The sequence below is a fragment of the Cetorhinus maximus genome, chromosome 28 (genome assembly GCF_964194155.1).
Source record: "Cetorhinus maximus chromosome 28, sCetMax3.hap1.1, whole genome shotgun sequence".
Lineage (NCBI taxonomy): Eukaryota > Metazoa > Chordata > Chondrichthyes > Lamniformes > Cetorhinidae > Cetorhinus > Cetorhinus maximus.
The window spans coordinates 22,340,912-22,362,687 of record NC_135906.1 but is presented as its reverse complement, the minus strand read 5'-3'; the positions used below and the strand labels follow the sequence as shown (position 1 = coordinate 22,362,687).

General features: G+C 43.2%; 1 protein-coding gene across 2 annotated transcripts; it reads left to right on the top strand.

The window, feature by feature from the left end:
* The first annotated feature begins 408 nt into the window (after window positions 1-408).
* Window positions 409-21,311, top strand: sh2d3a (SH2 domain containing 3A). 2 transcript variants are annotated; one of them, XM_078531398.1, is made up of 10 exons: window positions 409-634; window positions 2,138-2,262; window positions 3,346-3,791; window positions 5,210-5,307; window positions 6,985-7,622; window positions 8,646-8,761; window positions 9,577-9,748; window positions 12,818-12,929; window positions 16,867-17,070; window positions 19,926-21,311. In XM_078531398.1, exons 2-10 carry the CDS (start codon window positions 2,155-2,157, stop codon window positions 20,096-20,098), a joined length of 2,067 nt encoding a protein of 688 aa, XP_078387524.1. In that variant the 5' UTR covers window positions 409-634; window positions 2,138-2,154; the 3' UTR covers window positions 20,099-21,311. The 2 variants fall into 2 exon arrangements, with proteins under 2 accessions (XP_078387524.1, XP_078387523.1); XM_078531397.1 differs by having other exon boundaries at window positions 410-634; window positions 6,982-7,622.
* The last annotated feature ends 465 nt before the right edge of the window (window positions 21,312-21,776 follow it).

Below are 21,776 nucleotides of genomic sequence, written 5' to 3'. Positions count from 1 at the left end.
TTACAAGGAAAGTGTTCAAAGAAAATGAAGAGTACACACAATTATTTTTAATGCCCCTATGATTTTTCTTTCTCCATGGATGTTGCTTGAGGTAGTGTCCTTGAGATTAGTGTGTTGGTCCTGGAGACCCTAGGCTGATCCTGGAGGGTTGGCAACCCTAGACTGCACAGCTGCAAGAGGGGAAAAGTACAGTTCACATAATCTCACCAGTTTTCAGGCCTGAATGATAAGCAATAAAGTTTCACAGGTTTGCTGTCAAGTGTGCAATAAAGGGTGGAGTACTGCACTGGAATATTCCACATGCTGGAGGGGTGTTCTGCCTGTATTTGTCAATCCTCTCGCAAGCCCAGCAAACTCAACAGGAGCAATTTTTATCATTGTGTTTGGTACGCAGTCGTGTCAGAAAGTGAGTGGTGAATTGCTATGTTATTGTGGTAATGCCCCCTCCGTCTGTAGAACTCCACTTCCCAGTGCTCCACAGACCCCTCGTACCTTTCGAGCTAATAGTTTCACCTAAAGGTGCAGCTCCCCTGGGCTAAATTGAGGTGTTTGTTGCAACTGTGAACCAAGCCACCAAACTAAATGGTTGTATCTCATGATTAACGGGTCAGAAGAGGAGCAATGAGCTGAAAAGGTAGGCTATAACATTGAAAGGCACTAAACAATAGTACTTAGTGCACAGAAGAGGCCTTTGAACGAAGACCTTATGTGAAAAATGTGTGGAATGCAGTTGATGAAGATACTGTGAGGTTTTATTCTGTTACAGTAAGGAGAGGTTGTGTCAAACTTGTACCAACCAGTAATAGCGTGTTCAGGTCCTTGTGCAGACACGTGGAAAATGCAATGTTAAAATTTAAAACAGAGGAATTTTGCGTCAAGGTGCATTAACTTTTGAACATCCTGCAGTGTCCTTTGCAGTCAGCTGAGCTTGTATCAGTGAATGTTTTATAATTATGAATTAATTGTTACAGGTCACTTGTTCATTCATATTCCATCTATCTTATAAAGGGGTTGTGAGGGCGCAATCTAAGACCAGCTACGAAAGGGATAATGTATAAGGCTCCACCATCAACACTGACAGCAGTGGTGCAACATATTCCCTTGTCTCACCACTCTGTCAGCCGCATTGACGAGCATCAGGCGGGGTTGCAGATAGTCAATGTCTTGTTATTCTGTGACAGAGGCTGAAATTAGTTGAGTAAAGGACAGTCACGAACAAGTCAGGCGGCTAAAACAAATACTGAATAAACACACCCGCTGTTGAATATCCTGTTTGCATTAGAATTGTGTTGGGCAATAATACTTCTGTTTCTTCCAATCTAGAACAATGTTTTGTCCTCAGTAATTTTAACAAAACAGTAGACATGAGTATAAACAAGAGGATCCCAAACCCTCTGATAACTATCGCCTGTTAAAGAGGCTGCACAGTTTTGTAGCGGGTGCACTTTTTCTGTGGAATCAATGATTCTTCATTAAGCTGTTGGGGCCACAATGTATTTTACTGGAGTCTGCTGTATAGGTTCTGAAATATATATTGGATCCCTATCACTTTTCAGGGATGATGCAGAATAATCACGAAGCCTGACTAGAGAGGGAAAATGATTTGTATTTCTATAGTACCCTTCACAACCTTGGGATGTCCCAAAGTGCCGTAGAGCCAATGAAGTGTGGTCACTGTTGCAAAGTAGAAAACATGGCAGATAATTTGTGTGCAGCAAGGTTCTACAAACTACAATGAGATAATAAGCAGATAAGATGTTTACGTGATATTGTTTGAGGGATAAATATGGCCAGGATGCCGAGGTGAACATCCCTGCTCTTTTTCAAGTAGTGTCAAGGATCTTTTGCGTCCAGCTGAGAGGGCAGGCTCCCATGGTTTAACATCTCATCTGAAAGACGGCACTTTGAACAGGGCAGCACTCCCTTGGTGCTGCACTGGGAGTGTCAGCCTAGATTTCGTGCTCAAGTCTCTGGGCAGGGATTTGAACTCTCGAACTTGTGAGAGACTGCTAGCACAAAACTACTTATAACTCAACACAACTCAATGATAATGGACGTTCTGATTTAGGCAGCTGGGCTGGATTGGTGTTAGACATGCTTGATACTGACATCATTAATCTGGTTTTTTTTCAATTAGTTACTGATCAACTCATAATGACCTCTGGAAAAGATCCATTGACGAAGGAGCTGGAGGAGGAATTAAAACGGAGCACCGATGATCTTTGCAGCCACGCCTGGTTTCATGGTCCTATTCCACGGCAGGTTGGACATCTCTGGCAATTTCATTGTCTATCTGTAAACTGTGGAGTTAAAGCATAAATGGTTCATCCTTTGCCACCTGAAATTCACTAGCAAACCAAACTTGTCTAGTATTATTTAAAGAAAAATATCTTTGAAGGAGGAGGGTCATTTCCTTCCCCTTGTTCATTTGTCCTAGAGAAAGGAACATCTGTCCAATCGTCACACCAAGTGTCATGATCCTCCCATGTCGGGTACAGTATAAGTTAGTTGTAGAGCCACCCCTTCAACTGCCTTGACCCCAAACCCAAAGGCAGACTCCTTACTGCTCAAGTGTTACATTTCCATTTCCCACATTGACTAACCTGCAGTCCTCTCGGAGAATGTCCATTTGGTGATACATTATGGACAGTCTTGTGTTGTGGAACTAAATCTACTAAATCTACAACTTATATTTACATAGCGTTCCTAATGCAAGAGAAAGCTTTGGAGTCTTAACAAGGTTGAACATTCAGCCAAAGGAGGAACATTTAGTGGAAAAAGATTTAAGACACAGAAAAGGGCTGTAGAAAGTTTTTAAACACAGGGAGGGAGATAGCAAAGCAGTGTTTTGGAAGGGAAGTCTAGTGTTGTAACTGATGGGCTTCTGATGGTGGAGTTCACATCCATAGTCTAGGAATGACGTTCTTGGAGTTAACAGGAGCTTGTTGTTAGGGACCATTCTGTAGTCAAAGTTTGGAGATCAAAGTAGGGGCCTGCTTGAAGATCCTGTCTGGGAGTTGCAGTCTAGAGTCTGACTGGTGATTCTGACTCCGCACTGGCTTTTCACATCTTGTTATCCTGGTAATGCCTCTCAGGAGTGCTGCAAGGAGTCCACATTAGTCTCTGTGGACTGTCTCAGGGCAAGTAAAAGATATAGTCTATTCACAGGATTGACCTGGGACCACTTGAAATAGATAATTTGTGTCTGAAATGGGAAAGGGCTCCAATCCCTTGCCAAAACCTGGCAACTCAAAAAGATAAAGAACGTCCGAAAAGGCAAGAAATTATTTAGCAATAGCTGCCAAGTAGCTGCCGGACACTGATTCTCTCCTTTTGATAATTTAGGTAGCGGAAGCACTTATAGAGAGAGACGGAGACTTCCTCATTCGCGAATCTCGTTCTAGTCCTGGAGACTACGTGCTGAGCTGCACCTGGAAGCATGAGCCTCTCCATTTCAAGATCATTCGTATCGTCCTCCGGCGTAAGGAGTCCTACACCCGTGTGCTCTTCCAGTTTGAACAGGAGAGCTTTGATAATCTCCCAGCGCTGGTGCGGTTCTACGTAGGAAACCGCAAGCCAATTTCGGAGGACAGCGGAGCAATAATCTTTCATCCAATAAACCGCACCGTCCCCTTGAGATGCATTGAAGAGAAACATAGAGGAGCATCTGGTCAAAGACCGCATGATAGACATCTGGCAGCCAGAAGCCCTGATCAGAATAAGAGATTCAGCTTAAATCTGTCTGAAGGAGTATCTCTGGACCAGCTTGCAGCAGACAGCAACCTTTTGAGGTAATTAATTAATATCCTACTAATCAGCTAGGTATGTGTTGTTAGCCCTCTGGCCTTGTGCCAGGCTTAGGAGAAGTCATACAGTCAAGAGAGTTACAGATTCAGTTCCTGGTGTTTGCCTTTATGTCCAGACTTGACTATTCCAGTGCTCCCCTGGCCAGCCTCCCATCTTCGAATCTGCAAAAACATCAGCTCATCCAAAACTCTCCTGCCTGGATCATAACCTTCACCGGGTTCTCTTCATTCATCACCCCTGTGCTCATCAACCTACACTGGCCCCTGCTCCAGCTACACTAAAATTATAAAATCCTCTCTTTTTTTGTTTTCAAATTCCTCCATGGCCCCGCCTCCCCCAGCCCTCTGCAATCTCTGCGCTCCTTCAATTCTGTTGCTCGCATGTCACCTGCTTTAACAAAAACAGAATTACCTGGAAAAACTCAGCAGGTCTGGCAGCATCGGTGGAGAAGAAATCAGTTAACGTTTCGAGTCTTCATGACCCTTCGGCAGAACTCATGAAGACTCGAAATGTCAACTCTTCTCTTCTCCACCGATGCTGCCAGACCTGCTGAGTTTTTCCAGGTAATTCTGTTTTTGTTTAGGATTTCCAGCATCCGCAGTAGTTTTTTGTTTTTGTCACCTGCTTTAGTTGCTTCACCATTGGCAGCCGTGTCTTTGGCCATTGGGCCCTGAACTCCAGAATTCCTTTCTTTCCTTCTTTAAGATGCTTCTAAAAAGCCTGTCTCTTACACCAAGCTCTTGATCACCCGTCCAAATATGTCCTTTATGTGCCTCAGTGTCAAATGTTGTTTGATAACACTGCTGTGAAACACCTTAGATATTTTAACTCTGTTAAACGGTGATTTATAAATGCGGTTGTTGTTGTTGTTCTTGGTAGTTTGCTGATCCCAGCAGGGAGAGAGGCATCCCTTGGTATTCCTGAATTAGGAAAAGAACAAATTAGCCAGTGATTTCACTCCCAGGCCAGTGACCCCTGCTGGAACTTTGGGTGAGGAGAACATTCAGTTCTCCGAGCCTCGGTCATGACCTGGCTTACCCAGGTCACGGGCTATATTGGTGTTGATCTGTGAGACTCCCATCAGTTTTATTCCAGGAATTTGCTGGGATGAAGAAGTAAATTTAGCTCATGAGAACTTACTGAAAGCTCTTACACAATTAGTGTTTTCTACATTGCAATAGTGACTATGTGTCATTAAAAAATGACTGTAAAGCATTTTGAGGCCATGAAAGAGCAAAATATATGCAAGTCTTTCTTTCATTTACAATAGCATTTATCATTCTACCTGGTGGATTGACTAACATTTATCAGCAAAATGACAGCACATATAAATATGGTACGGGGAGTGGCTGAAAGATTAACTAACAAACCGTTGCTGTGTTTACTGACATTTTTATTGTAGGAATAAGGACAAGAGTGGCAGTCACCCAAATATTCTGGACTATGGGAATGACAAAAAGCCTTTGCAGTCTGCCCAGTCTGACAGCTACCTTTCTGGAGGTGAGGCCATTTTAAATCTGAACTCTTGCATAACTTGTTATTTTCATTCTGACTGAATTCTCCTTATCTCATCTAGGGATTCCACCATTTTAACTCCTGAGGCAACAATTCTAGTCTGCCATTCATTCAGTGGCTAAAACCCATCCTCTGAACCAAATGTTACTGAAACTAAAGGGCTTAAATTACGAGGGCAGGTTGCATGGATTAGGTTTGTGTTCTCCTGAATAAGAAGATATTAAGGTGATCCAACTGGGGTATTTAAGGTGGCCAAAGGAATTGATAGTTCCTCTTGGTAGATAGAACTAGTCCATCTGGGAGTAACACCCAGAATAAGTGAGCATAACCTTAAAATTAAAACTAGGCTGTTAAGGGATGATGTCAGGAAGCACTTCTTCACACAAAGTAGTGGAAACCTGGAACTTGTTTGCCCGAAAGCTATTTAGGTTGAAGGTGTGTTGAAAATGCCAAAACTGATATTTACGGGTTTTAGGCAAGGGTATAGTGGGTTACAGAACCAAGAGTTGGGAGTTAAGATCTAATTAAATGGCAAAACAGGCTTAAGGGACTGAATAGCCTCCTCGTGTTTCCTTTGTTCCTCACAGGTTACATAAGATAAGTTTAGATGGAGAAGGTCTCTTTGGGCCACTTTGATTTCATCCATTCCAAATCCCAAACCTGCTATCTTCCTATTATTATTGATAACTTCCACCTAAACGGCCTACAGGACCTGTGCTTGACATCGCAACAAGGGGCAGTATCTCTGGCAAAGCAGCATTTATTCAGTACTGCACTGGAGTGTCACCTAATCTTGTGTGAAGACATTGTGTGGGGCCCCAACCCAAAACCTTCTGACCAGGAAGGACCAATGCTTTTGAAGTAAGCGGATGGTGTGAGGAGATGCCATAAGAACAAGGGGAGAAAATAATCCCTACCTACCTTACTTAGTGCTGATTGTGCAGAGCCTCTGACTAGATGAGGAGATTTGATAGAGTTATTCAAAATTATATATGGCTTTGATAGAATAAAGAACAAAAAATTGTTTCCAATGGCAGGTGGGTCAGCAGCCAGAGGACACAAATTTAAGGGGATTGGCAAAAGAAACTAGGCAACATGAGGAAACAGATTTTTTTTTTTACACAGCGAGTTGTTGTGATCTAGGATACGCTGTCTAAAATCATGGTAGAAGCAGATCCAGTAGTAACTTTCACAAGGGAATTGAATAAACACTTGAAGGGTGTTGCAGGGTTATGGGAAAAGAGCAGTGGACTGTGTCTAATTGTATATCTCTGCCAAAGTGTGAGTAAGATGGGCTGAATGGCCTCCTCTTTGCTGTACCCTGCAACCTGCTTTTTCAATCAGGGCGTTGAAAAGGAAAATAGGAGAAAATAAAGGCTGTGGCCGCACCTGAACTGGGGCTTGCATCCACATGCCTGTCAGTTACTGATCTCACTCACACCGCTGAGAGGAATTGTGGAATAGACAATTGTGGAATGAATAAATTGGGTCCATGGTACTCTGGTATATCTCTTAATGGCCAGCTTATAGCAGCGCTAGAGACCTGGCATTAGTCCACCTAACAGGGGAGTACACAAAAAGGGGAGAGAAGAGCAAATAGTTGAGATGGTCATCACTTAGCCATTATATTAACAGTAAGATTGTTGTGTTTGTGTGCAGCAGGACCCAAGGATGTTGTTCAAGCAAATGGAACATACAAATCAATGCGTCCTTCATCGCTAATGTATAGAACAGGGAGTGACCCACTAATCAACCCCAAAGTGTTCCCAAAACGCTTTGGCTCACAGTCTAGTATGGTGTTGAGAGGCTCCGATGGACAGTTACACTGCAAGGCACCTCCAAAGCCGCTTAGAATTCCATCTGTCATGATATCAGGCACTCCGCTGGATCCAACCTTGGACAGAAGTGTCTACTGCGAGCTAGTGCCACACATTCCTCAGGCCAGTCAGATCCCCTCATCGGCAAAGACACACGTGGAGAAGTTAAGAACCACGGAACGAATCAAGAGCCGAACCCGCAGGACAGATACTGACTTTGGTCTCCTGGATTTAGATGCATACTCAGCTTCCATGAAGACCCACCATGAAGAAGCTAACGAGGATGACGACGACGAGGACTGGTCATTCGTACGGCCCCGTTTGGAGACCACTAGCTCGTTTAAACTCGACACTTTTGCTTCCGTCTTACTTCCTGCTGATAACAAACCTCTTGATCCGATTGTGCTTAAGCATCTCAAAGAAATATTTGCTGACAATGATGCAAAGACTACAGCACTGCACATTCTGAAAGTGGACTGTCAGGTAATTAGCAACCTGATTACAAATCTGTTCAATACCTTGACCCAATAAGAACCTTCAAGCACACTGCTGCCTGGTCCTTTGAGTCAATTATTTAAGAGGTTGAATTAGTATTACAGTGTTTATTTCTCTCTGGAAATGAGAAGATTGAGGGGGTGACCTAATAGAGGTCTTTGAAATTATGAAAGGGCTTGATAGATGTGATGCAGAGAAGATGATTTCAATTGTTGGGGTGACTAAACTAGGGATTATAAATATATCTTGGTCACTAATAAATCCAGAAAGGAAATAGGAGAAAAATCTTGACTGAGAGGGTGGTGAGAATGTGGAACTCGCTACCACAAGCAGAAGTTGAGGCAAATAGTATGGATATATTTAAGGGGAAACTGGATAAGCACATGAGGGAGAAAGGAAAAGTAGGCCATGCTGATAGGATGAGATGTAGAAGGGTGTGAGGAGGTTCGTGTGGAGTGTAAACACTGGCATGGACCAGTTGGGCTGTATAGCCTGTTTCTGTGCTGTTAACTCTGAATTCTATGTGATATTTCATTATTAATAATTCATTTGATTACAGGAACTACATTAAGGCTGCAGTGGGGGTGATGCGGTTGGTTCATAATCCTTAGTCTAAGCCAGGGGAAAAAAAAATCAATCCATCTGCTTGCCAGTAAGCCTGGTCTGAAAGTGTGCTTGTGTGGATAGGGACTGAGAAGAGAATTAGGCTCCAGTGTAATGCTCCCTCCCATCATCTCCATAGTCGACCTGCCTTCTTGTACTCTGCCAAGGTTCATGCATGAATTAATTGTGCAAGGAAAGTGCATCCCCCAGAAACCATGGTGGCCAACTCAGTGTGCTGTCACTGGGGGTTTTGGACACTGAGGAAGGTCTCATTGTTGATAAAATAGCACCACAGGATGCTGCACCTTAATATAAATGCAGCATCGACATGTATAGTCGCTAGTAGGATAGGCAAATGCCACTAGTCTCAGGGGACCCTACTTAAAATAACGTGCGTTGCTCTTGTAGGTTGCTCGGATCACCAATGTGTCCCTGGAACAGAAGAAGATGATGGGAGTGAGCTCGGGGCTGGCTCTGATCACATTACCCCACGGGCACCAGCTGAGAATGGACCTCCTGGTCAGGTAATACCCAGTAACAACAACAACAACAACAACAACAGAGTGATGTTGCTTTTGGCACCTCAGTCAGTGATCCATTTAGAACACCCACCCCACCCCATTTGATGTTCTGGGAATTTCATTTATTTTGCCTGTTTGGAGGAGGTGAAGTGCAGAAAAAGAAAAATGGAAATGGTGTCATCCGAAGTGACATCAACTGCAAGACTGAATGTACAACGTTGAAAGATGCGATGGTGCAGGTTGATGATGTCACTGGTTGGATGATGACACCAGGCCAGCTAGCAACCAGAAACACCACAATAAGTACTTCACAGGAGCATAATCAAACAAAATTTGACACCGATCCACATGAGATATTAGGACAGGTGACCAAAAGCTTAGACAATGAGGTAGTAAAGTCAAGGGAAGAGGTGAGACACAAGGTGGCAAAATCAAAAATCTATTTGGCAGTATTAATTTTGATGAATCTACAATAGATTAGGTGAGCATTGGCCGGTGGATATTCTCAATTAGATACTATGGAGCTCTTGCTTTGTATATGCATTGGCGAATGCAACAGAGCTGAATTAGAGTCAGTATTAAAGGGAGGTGCCTGATGCTCAATGTGCCTGTTGTGGATTCCAACCCAGTTGGAGAGGCAACACAGACTGTATTTTAACACAAAGAGGAACAGAAAATGCTAGAGATACTCAGCAGCAAGTTAGGCAGACCCTGTGGAGAGAGAAACAGAGTTAACATTTCAGGTCCATTATCTTTAGTCAGAACACACCATGCCTCAAAAAACTTCTTTATTGTCTCTCCTGCTTTCTATTTTTCAGACATCATTTAATAGCCCTGGGCATTGCTGTGGACATCTTGGGCTGTACAGGAAGTGTTGGACAAAGGTCTGCGGTACTTCATAAAATTATCCAACTGGCTGTTGAGCTAAAAGACTCCGTGGGAGATCTCTTTGGACTTTCAGCCATCATGAAAGCCTTGGAGCTGCCTCAGGTATCTGGATGGCTTGTTTTGTCATCCCTCTTCCTCCTCTACCACCAACTGCTGCTTTGTTTGTTGTCATTCTTTAACGTTAGCTTTCCCAAGGCTGCATCTTGTTCCTCAACATAGGCTTTTGAACCATTGCTACACCTTCTCTTGAGATGAGCGTTTAGTTAATTGTTAATAATCCTTGAAACACACAACACATAAGGCCATTTGGCCCATCCCATCTGTGCCGTCTCTTTGAAAGAGCTATCCATTGAGTCTCACACCCCTACTCTTCCTACATAGTCCTGCAAATTTTTCCTTTCAAGTATTTATCCAATATGCACAATTTTTACATTTTAAACACCTCAATCAAATCATTCTCAATCTTCTATACTCAACTTCATGCAACTTGTTCTCAACGTTTTACTTTTAAATCCCAGTATCATTCTGGTGATTCTGTGTTGCCTAACCCAGTCCTCCAGTCCAGAAACTGAACTGGACCAGTCATAAAAATACTGTGGCTACAAGAGTGGATCAGAGGCTGGGAATTCTATGGAGAGTAACTCACCTCCTGACTCCTCAAAGCCTGTCCACCATCTACAAGGCACAAGTCAGGAGTGCGATGGAATACTCCCCACTTGGCTGGATGACTGCAGCTCCAACAACACTCAAGAAGCTTGACACCATCCAGGACAAAGCAGCCCGCTTCATTGGCACCACATCCACAAAACATTCACTCCCTACACCACCAACAAACAGTGGCAGCAGTGTGTACCATTTACAAGATGCGCTGCAGCAACTCGCCAAGGATCCTTAGACAGCACCTTCCAAAACCTAGAAGGACAAGGGCAGCAGATCCATCGGAACACCACCACCTGCAAAGTTCCCCTCCAAACCGCACACTGTCCTGACTGGAAATGTATCACCGTTCCTTCACTGTCGCTGGGTCAAAATCCTGGAACTCCTTCCCTAACAGTGCTGTGGGTGTTCCTACACTGCATGAACTGCAGCAGTTCAAGACGGTGAATCACTAGCACCTTCCCAAGGTTACATTAGGGTGGGCAATAAATGCTGGCCTAGCCAGTGACTCCCACATCCCGTAAAAGAATAAAAAACATCCGAGGCCAATATATCATGCTGGAGGAGTGGTGCCAAAATTAAATGTACTCCAGGTGGTTCTGAACAGGGTTTTGTACATTATAAACATAGCTTCCTGCCCTTTGTATACCATTCTTCTGCACCCCTTCTCCTGCCACCATTACAAACCCCCCCCACCCCCCCACCAGCTCATAAATTTCTGCACTTGCCAAACTGTGCGTCATGACCTCCAGTGGGGTCTCGAGATGAGATTTTGATATCATAATCTCTGACGGTGAAGTTTGGACTGATTTCTGACAACTATGAGGCCCCTTTAAATCCTTACATTGTTTTCTTTGTCTGTGGTGGGTATGGTCTAATGGACAAATCCTTTTGAGGCCTGATTGCAGTTGCAAAAATAGCCAGTCACAAGGTAATTTTTTTAAACCCTGCATTTTAAACACTTCCTACCATGTTCAACCTCACTCTCCCGCCCCCACTCAGCTGACCATGTTCTATACAATAAGGAACAGACTGATGGGAATTGTCAGAAACAAATACCTGGTGCCCTCTGGCAGTGACAAAACATGAGGTGGCCATCCACACGACAGACAAAGACCATTTGTTCCTAAGACAGTGTATCAACAATCTTTCTTCCCAACGACAACCCCTCAATGGAACAAGCTGCCAAAGGAAACATTCACAGCCCCATCTTCAAGACCCATCATTTCCATTTACAAGTTTTCATTATCAGACTTACCAGTCTCAGCAGTCATGCCTGGTTTAGCTAACATTACCCAGATAAATGTTGGTGGACTAAGGATATTAGTCTGTGATGCCAACACAACTAAAGCAGAAGGCCAACGCTCAGCAGATAAAGGCCACCCACCACCCAAATTTTCACACTGGAATCACTCAAAATCTGGGACATTAAAATGGGGTTACTCCAGGAGCAAGTTTGGGAAGCATTTGTGTATTTATTCACTAAGCCATTGCAGGAGCTGCGATCTTGTTCCATTTCTACTTTCCCTGCCTTGCCAAAGCTAACAAAACACTAAAGTACCTATTGATAGCACTGCATCAGCCAATAGGAGGGAGGCAGGATGGGATTTATGGCAGGAAACGCAGCAAACAATCAGATTAAAATAAGAATCTCGGTGTGCTACAGCAAAAGGAACTCAGTAACCTCTCCTGCCGATCTGTCCTGCAAAGTGCAGTGACTGGAGGATAGTTGGCTCATGCAAAATTTTGCACATAAAATCAATCCGTCACTTGCAGCACTCTCCAGGCGTGATCAATCTTCATTCTGGCTCGGACTCTTGCTGGTGTCACTATATGCAGCCCTCCAGGACATTCCAACCATAATGGCTAAGGGAAATAAAAGCAAAATACTGCGGATGCTGGAAATCTAGAACAAAAACAAAAATACCTGGAAAAACTCAGCAGGTCTGACAGCATTTGTGGAGAGGGATACAGTTGACGTTTCGAGTCCGAATGACCCTTCATCAGAACTAAGAAATATAGAAATGAGGTGAAATATAAGCTGGTAGAGGGGGGCTGGGACAGGTAGAGCTCGATAGGGGGCCAGTGATAGGTGGAGGCCAAGAAGAGACTGCCAAAGATGTCATAGATAAAAGAACAAAGAGGTGTTGGCGGTGGTGATATTATCTAAGGAATGTGCTAATGAGGTCATTAAGGGTAGCAAGCAGGACAAGCTAGTGGCAGATAGCCCTAGTGGGGGTGGGGGGGGGGGGGGGGGGTGGGGGAGGGATCAAAATGGGCTAAAAGGTGGAGATGAAACAATAGATAGAAAAATATATTTGTAAAAAAAATTATAAATTATTGGAAAAAGGGGTATTGGAAAGGGGGTGGGGATGGAGGAGAGAGTTCATGATCTGAAATTGTTGAAATTGTGTAAGGGAAATAAACTTCTGCACTGTTAAGTTCACACTGCAAGTGGGCGAGGGAGCTTGCAAAATACCACCATTGACGCAGCTTCTTCCCTTCTCCTACCAGATCGTGCGTTTAGAGCACACGTGGAGGACTCTGCGTCGGAATCACACGGATAGCGCCATCAAGTTCGAGAAGGAGCTCAAACCATTCACCAAGTCCTTGAATGAGGGAAAAGGCAGGTATTCAGTGTGCAGGGAGAGTCACTCACATGATGCAGAGCTTTAACCACAGAGATAAAAGCAAAAAACTGCGGATGCTGGAAATCCAAAACAAGAACAGAAACAGAAATACCTGGAAAAACTCAGCAGGTCTGGCAGCATTGGTGGAGGAGAGCACAGGACTCATGAGGACTCGAAATGTCAGCTGTGCTCTCCTCCACCGATGCTGCCAGACCTGCTGAGTTTTTCCAGGTATTTTTGTTTGTTTTTGTTTCAGAGCTTTAACCAGGCCAGTGGAGCAGGGATAAAAACAGAAAATGCTGGAAAAACTCCGCATGTCTGACAGCATCTGTGGAGAGAGAAACAGATTAACATTTTGAGCCTGTGTGACCCTTCTTCAGAGCTGGTGGATCAGGGATACGTTAGCACTTCAGAACCGAAAATCCACCTAAAAAAACTAACAAGGTTAGGGTTTCTTTTGGAAATGAACTTCAAACGCACCACAGGTCCTTTTTATCTGTGCATTTCAGTAATTATACAGATTCCTGTAGGGATTCCTAATCTTTCCTGCAGACAAAAGGACTGGCTTGTACCTTTGAAAAGCTGAGAATAGTTAACTCGGTCTCATGATCAACCAGTTAAAGCACATCAGTTGGGATAATTGGTGTAAATTAGAGGAGATCACATCCATCTGCATACAATAAACTCATCACTTGGTAATTTAAATACTTGCAGAGCCTGTTGCTGACTTACATTAGAATTTACTCCACAGAAGCAGACCTAATTGGTCTCAGCTGCTGTTTATGCTCCACACAAGCCTTCTCCCACCTTACTTCATCTCCATCCTATCAGCATATCTTTCTTCCTCGTGTGCTTATCTAGCTTTCTCTTAAATTAATCTCTGCAGTGTCAGCTATGCCTCAGTTGATAGCATTCTTGCTTGAGTCGCAACATCCTGGGTTCAAATCCCACTCCAGGATTTGAGCACAAAAATAAAATGCTGACAGTCAAGTGCAGTACTGAGCGAGCAACAGCTGCACTGTCGGAGGTGCTGTCTTTTGGATGAGACATTAAACCGAAGCCCATCTGCCTGCTTGGGTGGATGTAAAAGATCCCGTGGCACTACTGAAGAAGAGGAGGGAGTTTTTCCCTCTGTCCTGACCAATGTTTATCCCTCAATCATCATTACAAAAAACATAATCCAGTCCATTATCGTATTGCTGTTTGTGGGAGCTTGTTTTGCTTTTATTGGCTGCCGAGTTTCCTACATTACAACAGTGACTATACTTCAAAAGTATTGGCTGCAAAGCACTTCAAGATGTCCGTGATCATGAAAAGCACTATATAAATGCAAGACTTTCTTCCTATGCTTAGAAAATATATATATAATCACGTGCTCAATCTAACCACATCCTTTAATCAGAACTGGCAGTTCTGATGATGAGCAAATGGGTTGGGCTCGTCCAATTTCTTTAAAGGACAATAAAAGCAAAATGCTGGAAATCTGAAATAAAAACAGAAACTGCTGGAAAAACTCAGCAGGTCTGGCAGCACCTGGGGAGACAAACAAAGTTAACATTTCGAGCTGAAAATAACTTTTCTTTAGAACTACATTATTCGACTCCACAGAGGCTGACTTTTTTTATCCTTTGAAGGATAACTCATTTTAATTGTTGATTGGACAAGTTGGAAATTGGAATCTTCATTTCAGGAGTGCGCTCACATTTTCTGGTGTTTGCCTAACCCTCAGTTTTCAGTCCTCCCCACCTCACATCTTCCTTTGATTGTACAACAGTCAGATTGTGACCACAACTGCTGATGCTGGACCCAACATCCCTGAGACAGGGAAAGGTTGATGGTGGCAGAGGTTCCTATCTGTGAACTGAATTTGAAAGAGATCAATCCCAACTCCAGGAATTAGATTCCAGTGACTGTCAGCCTAAAGCAGACTAAGCTAGCTTTCAGTCTGTCTTCAGGTTGTCCATTTCCCACACGACTTCCTAACCTTTGAGCAGAACTCTGTTGATACAACTCCTGAACTACTTTTCCAAGAGTGAGGTGGAGTCATTGTTTGCTGTGTCATCCCTGCCACCATGAAGATAACCCATTAAACTTCCAACTGAAACTGGAGGCTCACAACATAAGGAATCATAGCAATAAATTCTCCTGCATCAAGGACCAATACTTTCTTCCAATACTTATCCCTCAACCAACATCAAGCCTTGAATCCTGATGGACTTCATCCTAGGGTCCTAAAAGAAGTGGCTAGTGAGATAGTTGATGCATTGGTTTTAATTTTCCAAAATTCCCTAGATTCGGGGAAGGTACCATTAGATTGGAAAAGAGCAAATGTAACTCCTTTATTCAAAGAGGGAGGGAGACAGAAAGTAGGAAACTACAGGCCAGTTAGCTTCACATCTGTCATAGGGAAATGTTGGAAGCTATTACTAAAGATGTTATAGCAGGGCACTTAGAAAAATTCAAGGCAATCAGGCACAGTCAACGTGGATTTTGTAAAAAGGAAATCAAGTTTAACCTATGTATTGGAGTTCTTTGAAGGAGTTATGTGCTGTGGATAAAGGGGATCCGGTGGATGTACTGTACTTAGATTTCCACGAGGCATTTGATAAGGTGCCACATCAAAGGTTATTGCGGAAAATAAAAGCTCCTGGTGTAGGGGGTAACATATTGGCATAGACAGAAGATTGGCTAGCTAACAAGAAACAGAGGGTAGCCATAAATGGGTCTTTTTCTGGTTGGCGGGATGTAACTAATGGTGTGTGACAGGGATCAGTGCTGGGGCCTCAACTTTTTACAATTTATATAAATGACTTGGATGAAGCGATCGAAGGTATTGTTGCTAACTTTGATGATGATTCAAAGATAAGCAGGAAATTAAGTTGCCAAGAAGACATAAGGAGGCCACAAAGGGATATAGATAGGTTAAGTGAGTGGGCAAAGATCTGCAAATGAAGTATGATGTGGGAAAATGTGAAATTGTCCATTTAGGCAGGCAGAACAAAAAGCATATTATCTAAATGATGAGAAAATAGAGCTCTGAGATTCAGAGGGATCTGGGTGTCCTGGTACATAAATCACAAAAGTATGCAGGTACAGCAAGTAATTAGGAAAGCTAATAGAATGTTATCATTTATTGCGAGGGGAATTTGAATATATAAGTAGGAGGCTATGCTTCAGTTATAAAGGGCACTGGTGAGATCACATCTGGGGTACTGTGTACAGTATTGGTCTCCTTATTTAAGGATGTAAATGCATTAGGTTATTAAATTAATACCAGGAATAGACAGTTTGTCTTATGAGGGAGGATTGGACAGGCTAGGCTTGTATCTGCTGGAGTTTAGAAGAATAGAGGCAACTTGATTGAAATATATAAGATCCTGAGGAGTCTTGACAGGCTGGATGTGGAGAGGATGTTTCCTCGTGTGGGAGAATCTAGAACTAGGGGGTCACATTTAGGACGGAGATGAGAATTTTTTTCAGTGTTGTGAATCTTTGGAACTCCCTCAAAGGGCAGTGGAAGCAGAGTCTTTGAATGTTTTCAAGGCAGAGCCAGATAGATTCTTGATAAACAGTGGGGTGAAAGGTTACTCTGAGTAGGCAGGAGGTTACAGTCAAATCAGCCATGATCCCATTGAATGGCGGAGCAGGCTCAAAGGGCCGAGTGGCCTACTCTTCCTAGTTTGTATGTAAATTATGTGACCATTATCACATTGTTTGTGGGAGCTAGCTGTCCATAAAGTGATTACCGTGTTTTCTACTTTACAACAATGACTACAATTTAAATGTACATCATTGGCTGCAGAGTGCTCTGGGGCACACTCAGGATGTGTGGTTGTGAAAGGCACTATATATATGAATTTTTTTCATTGCATTGTACATCCATGAATTATCATCTATTACTTGATCTCTCAAAGTCTTTCTTTCCCAACACAGCTGAGCTTCCTCTGCAAAATATCACCATTCCACACATTCTGCCCATCATCACACTAATGGAGCGCCAGTCGGTATCTGATGTCATGGAAACATGGGGTAACATAGATCAGAGCTGCACAATGTTGCTGAAGACGCTGGAGGCAGCTCGTACTGTGACACTGAATGTTGCAACATATAGAGCCAACGCTGAGGCCAAACTGAAAGGTAAGCTTCTCATGCTGCACTACCTTATCCAACGATCATCAAACCCAATGTTTCCTGTTGGTCATGAGTTTCATTCGAGGTCTGTGCTAATTTATCTGTCAGCATGGCACAGTAGGTAGCACTCTCTGTCAGAAGGTTGTGGGTTCAAGTCCCACTCCAGAGACCTGAGCATCCAGTGATGCTCAGTGCAGTACTGAGAGAGTGCTGCACTGTTGGAAGTGCCTTCTTTTAGATGAGATGTCAGAGGCTCCATCTGCCCTGTCAGGAGTACGCAAGAGATCCCATGGCATTGTTTTGTAAAAGAACCATTTCTCCCTCAATCAACATTACTAAAACAGATTATCTCATCATTATCACTTTGCTGTTTGTGGGATCTTGCTGTGTGAAAATTGGCTGCTGTGTTTCTTACGTTACAACACATCAAAAGTACCCCATTGGTTGTGAAGCACTTTGGGACAACCTGAAGTGGTGAAAGATTTTTTTTATATAAATGCAAGGCTTTCCTTTTATCAGCTTGATGGTGAAGACAAGGTAGGATTTGGGAGACACAGCCTGGCTCATGCTTCTGATTATTAGAGGTGAGCTGTGCTGTCAGTGCTCATAATGCAGGATCAGGTTATGATGTCTCTACATTGACATCCAGTTACATACAGTCCTACAATATTCTGAGTGTAGTGCCAGCAGATCTGCTGCGATGACCCCACCCGGCTTTAGACAATCTGGAAAATGGGTAAGTTAGAGAACACTGTTCACCTTCCAAGCAAAATATTATTCAAAGATTTGACACCCTTTCCTGACTTATTGATAGTGTCATGCTAGTTTCAATTGGATGAGCTGGACCATGGCTACTGGTTAGGCATCAGGGGCTGGATTATAGATCCTGTGATGTTTCACTCTAGGGTTGGACAGATTTGAAATCTGTTTACAGCAACATCAATGTGTATTTAAATAGTGCCTCAAAGAGTGTAAAACATCCCAAAGTGCTTCACAGGTGGCTTATCAAACAGAATTTGACAAGGAGCCACATAAGGAGTTAGTAGGACAGGTAACCAAAGGCTTGCCAAACAGATAGATTTGAAGGAATCTTGAGGAGAGAGAGGCAGAGAGGTTTAGGGAGGGATTTTTAGAGATTAGGGCTTTGGCAATAGAAGGTACAGCTCCCAAAGGTAGACGATGAAAATCTTGGATGCACAGGAGACCAGAATTGCAGGAACACAGGGACCTCTGAGGATTGAAAGGCTGGAGGTGGTTACAGGGTTCAGTTTCTTTGGTTATATAGATTTCACATTGGTGAGAAAATACTTTAAAGTGAAAGGAATTGCTTGTCTGACTGTAGCCCCTCATTGTAACACTAACCACTATGATGCATCTTTCCATATAACCAGGATTGTGTATGCTCACTGGGAGCCAGACATTACAGTGCATTCTCTGTCTATCATATCCTACAACTCCTTTTGGTCTGCTTGTCAAGCCAATCTCCCATAATCATTCAGAGCCTTAAGGATACAGTAGGGGAAGTGGAAGTGTCACATTGGGTCAGTAGGTTGCATTTCTGTGAGGCTGGGATTGGGGGGAATCTTTGGGTTCGGGTTCTGTAGCAGCAATTGCAACTATATTCCAATTGTTTGGGCCTCCCTTCGAGAGATCACAAATGCTTGCTCCATTCATTGGGTGTAAAGTGAAGCAACAAAAGCATCTTTTTTTTAGCGTGTGCACAGCCACACTGACTGGGCCAGAAATGTCTAAAGAAAGATAATCCAGTTGGTAGTGATCAGTGTGCTGACCAAGTTGTGGCTCAGTTCATAGCACCCTCGCCTTTGAATCAGAGGGTTGTGGGTTTGTGTCCCACTCCTGGAAACCAAGAACTGTGATTGTACTCGAAAGAGTCGCAATCTGTGACCGTTGATAACTCGAAAGAGTTTCATTTCAACTCCCCATTTAAAAAAAATTCTCCTTATTGTTCTCACCTGTGTCCCATCTCTTGAGGAATAGCTTCTGTCATTATTCATGCAACACAATAAGTGTTGGCAGGTTATTTAACTACAGGGTGCATCAAGCTTCATAATGAAAGCAAAATATAGCGGATGCTGAAATCTGAAATTAAAAATTGCAAATCTGCCTTCACATCATTTCTCACACATGCACTTCCAGCAGAAGCCACTGAGAGGTGAACAAGAGCAGGGAATGTTGGCTCCTTCCTCTCCTCCTCTCCTCTCCCTGCATTGGTAGCAGAGCCTTCGTATGCCTTCTACCAACTTTCGAGGACACTCTTCCTGGACTCCACTATCTTGTCACCCCTCCCCTTCTCCCATTCCACAGCTTCTAAACATCCCCCATTCACTTTGCCTTTAGCCAAGTCCACAGATTCCTCTGTGAGATGTTTATTGCTACCATAAAGGTGCTATAAAAACAGTGACTACAACTTGCATTTATATAGCACCTTTAACTTAGCAAAACATCCCAACTTGCTTTACAAAAATATTATTAAGCAAAATTTGGCATCAGGCTGCACCAGAAGATATTTGGACAGGTGACCAAATGCTTGGTCAAAGCGATAGGCTTTAAGGTGGGTCTTCAAGGAGGAGAGAAAGGTAGAGAGGCAGAGAAATTTAGGGAGGGAATTCCAGAGCTGAGGGCTTAGACAACTGAAGGCATGGCCATCAATGGCGAAGCAAGAAAATGGTGGATGCGCAAGAGGCCAGAATTGGGCGAGTGTGGAGATTATAGAGGGTTATAGAGCTGGAAGAGATTATAGCAAAATGATTTAGTCCATTGACTGGATTGCATATTTCCCTGATAGCAATAACTTTTTATCTAAATATGTGAAGGGGTTAATGTCAATATTTCTTTTCCAGATTTTCAAGCTAAAGATGAATTGTTAGAGGCCTTCAAGACCGAATTTGCTTTTAAATTGTTCTGGGGTGCCAACGCAACTGAAGTTAGTCAGAATGAGAGATACGAGAAATTTGATAAAATCCTGAGTGCCTTGTCACGGAAACTGGAACCTCTGGGTCCATCGGAAATATAGATCAGCATGGCGGATCCTTGTAAAGCGGCTTGGGCCCAGGATAGAAGGGAAGAACTGCTAATAGTCCTCATCATATGATTTAACTCAAAGGACATGCACTTGTTCTCTACAATCTCTCTGGTGCCATGCAGGAAATGTTCTCATCTTCAGTAAATTCATCTCCTACCTTGATCTGCAAAGTATTACTTTGTGACCATGGAAACCTTGCTTCTTTGATTGACCTCCATAACCTAGAAGGACAAGGTCAGCAGGCACATGGGAACAACACCGCAGCCAAGTTCCCTTCCAGGTCACATGCCATCATGATTCAGGTATACATGGCCATCCCCTCATTGTTGCTGGGTCAAAATCTTGGAACTTCCTACTTAACAGCACTGTGGAAATAAAGCCACCACTTGGACTGCAGGGGTACAAGGTGGTGGTTCACTACCACCTGCTCACGGACAACTCGGGCTGGACAATAAATGCCTGCTTTCCCAGCGATGTTCACATCCCCAGAACTTTTTAAAGTTTATTCACTCTCCCATTTCCTGTGGAATGATTGTTGGTGCTTATAATGACATTCTGTTCCGGGGGCGGGGGGGGGGAGCGGGGGAAATTCCCTCGATAATTTTACCAAAACATTATGTATAAAACAGGCAATTTAGTTTTTTAGTCACAGAACTATAGGAACGGGAGGAGGTCAGTTGTATCTGCTTGCAGCTATTTTGAACAACAAACCATCCTAGGTTGGAATGAAATAAATGGGAATCTGTAGCTAATCAGTGACGGCAAATATTTCACACGTCAGGTGATTACAGTTGTTAGCACCCCAGAGATCTATCAGGTCACAACACGGAAGACAATGGAGCCAGGCTCCTCCTCCTTCCATCCTGTCGAGTTGACTTCTTCATGTAACACTTTCCATATTCTAATGATGCCTCACTGAAAAGGCTTTGCAAACACCCACAATTATTGTATCAATCTACTAGCATGTTTCATATCATTTACTATGTTGACAGGTTGTCCACTTCAGCAGCCTTGGGAGCTGACAGGAATGTCTCAATCAGACATCAGCCCCATATTAAATGTATTTACAGATTCAGTGTGCGTTGAACTGCCTTTACTTGTTCTAGCTTAAAATAATTTTTGTAAATCAAGACTGGTGCTAGTTAGGTGCCATTATCGGTTAACACGAGCTTTAGTATTAAAATAGCCACGTTTTGGAACGCCGGCCAAGTTTGGTTTCTGCCATTTTCACACAACTTCTCCAGGTATTCATCACTCCTTTGAGCCCAGAATGCAATTCTCGACGGGATGTGTCGTATTATAGACCTTTTTGTTCCCTTAAATCTCAAGGTCAAGTTCTTAATAAAACCAAAATAAGCATTAAATTCATAAAAAGAAATCACAGATTAAAAAGGAAGCAGTTGGTGTGTTGGAAACCCTTCCTGTCTTTCCACAGCTGGAACTGTTTAATAGATCCTGATACAAATGCTGGTTAAAGAAACTATTGTACTCACGTGGATTCTGGGAACATGCACAATGTACACCCACAGGCTGCAGCTTCCCAAGCGCATTGTAGGGGGGAGTGGGGGAGGTGTGGTTGGATGAACATATAAAATTGACAGGTAGGAAAAAGACAGGCTGGTCCATCAAGCCTGACCCAACACGCATCACGGTTGGATTATCATGACTA

What these genes read in the sequence shown, in the direction of transcription:
- sh2d3a (XM_078531397.1), top strand. Translation starts at nt 2,155, where the DNA reads ATGACCTCTGGAAAAGATCCATTGACGAAGGAGCTGGAGGAGGAATTA. An exon ending in ATGGTCCTATTCCACGGCAG is followed by an intron (nt 2,263 to 3,345) that starts GTTGGACATCTC and finishes TTGATAATTTAG; the next exon opens with GTAGCGGAAGCACTTATAGA. An exon ending in GCAGACAGCAACCTTTTGAG is followed by an intron (nt 3,792 to 5,209) that starts GTAATTAATTAA and finishes TTTTTATTGTAG; the next exon opens with GAATAAGGACAAGAGTGGCA.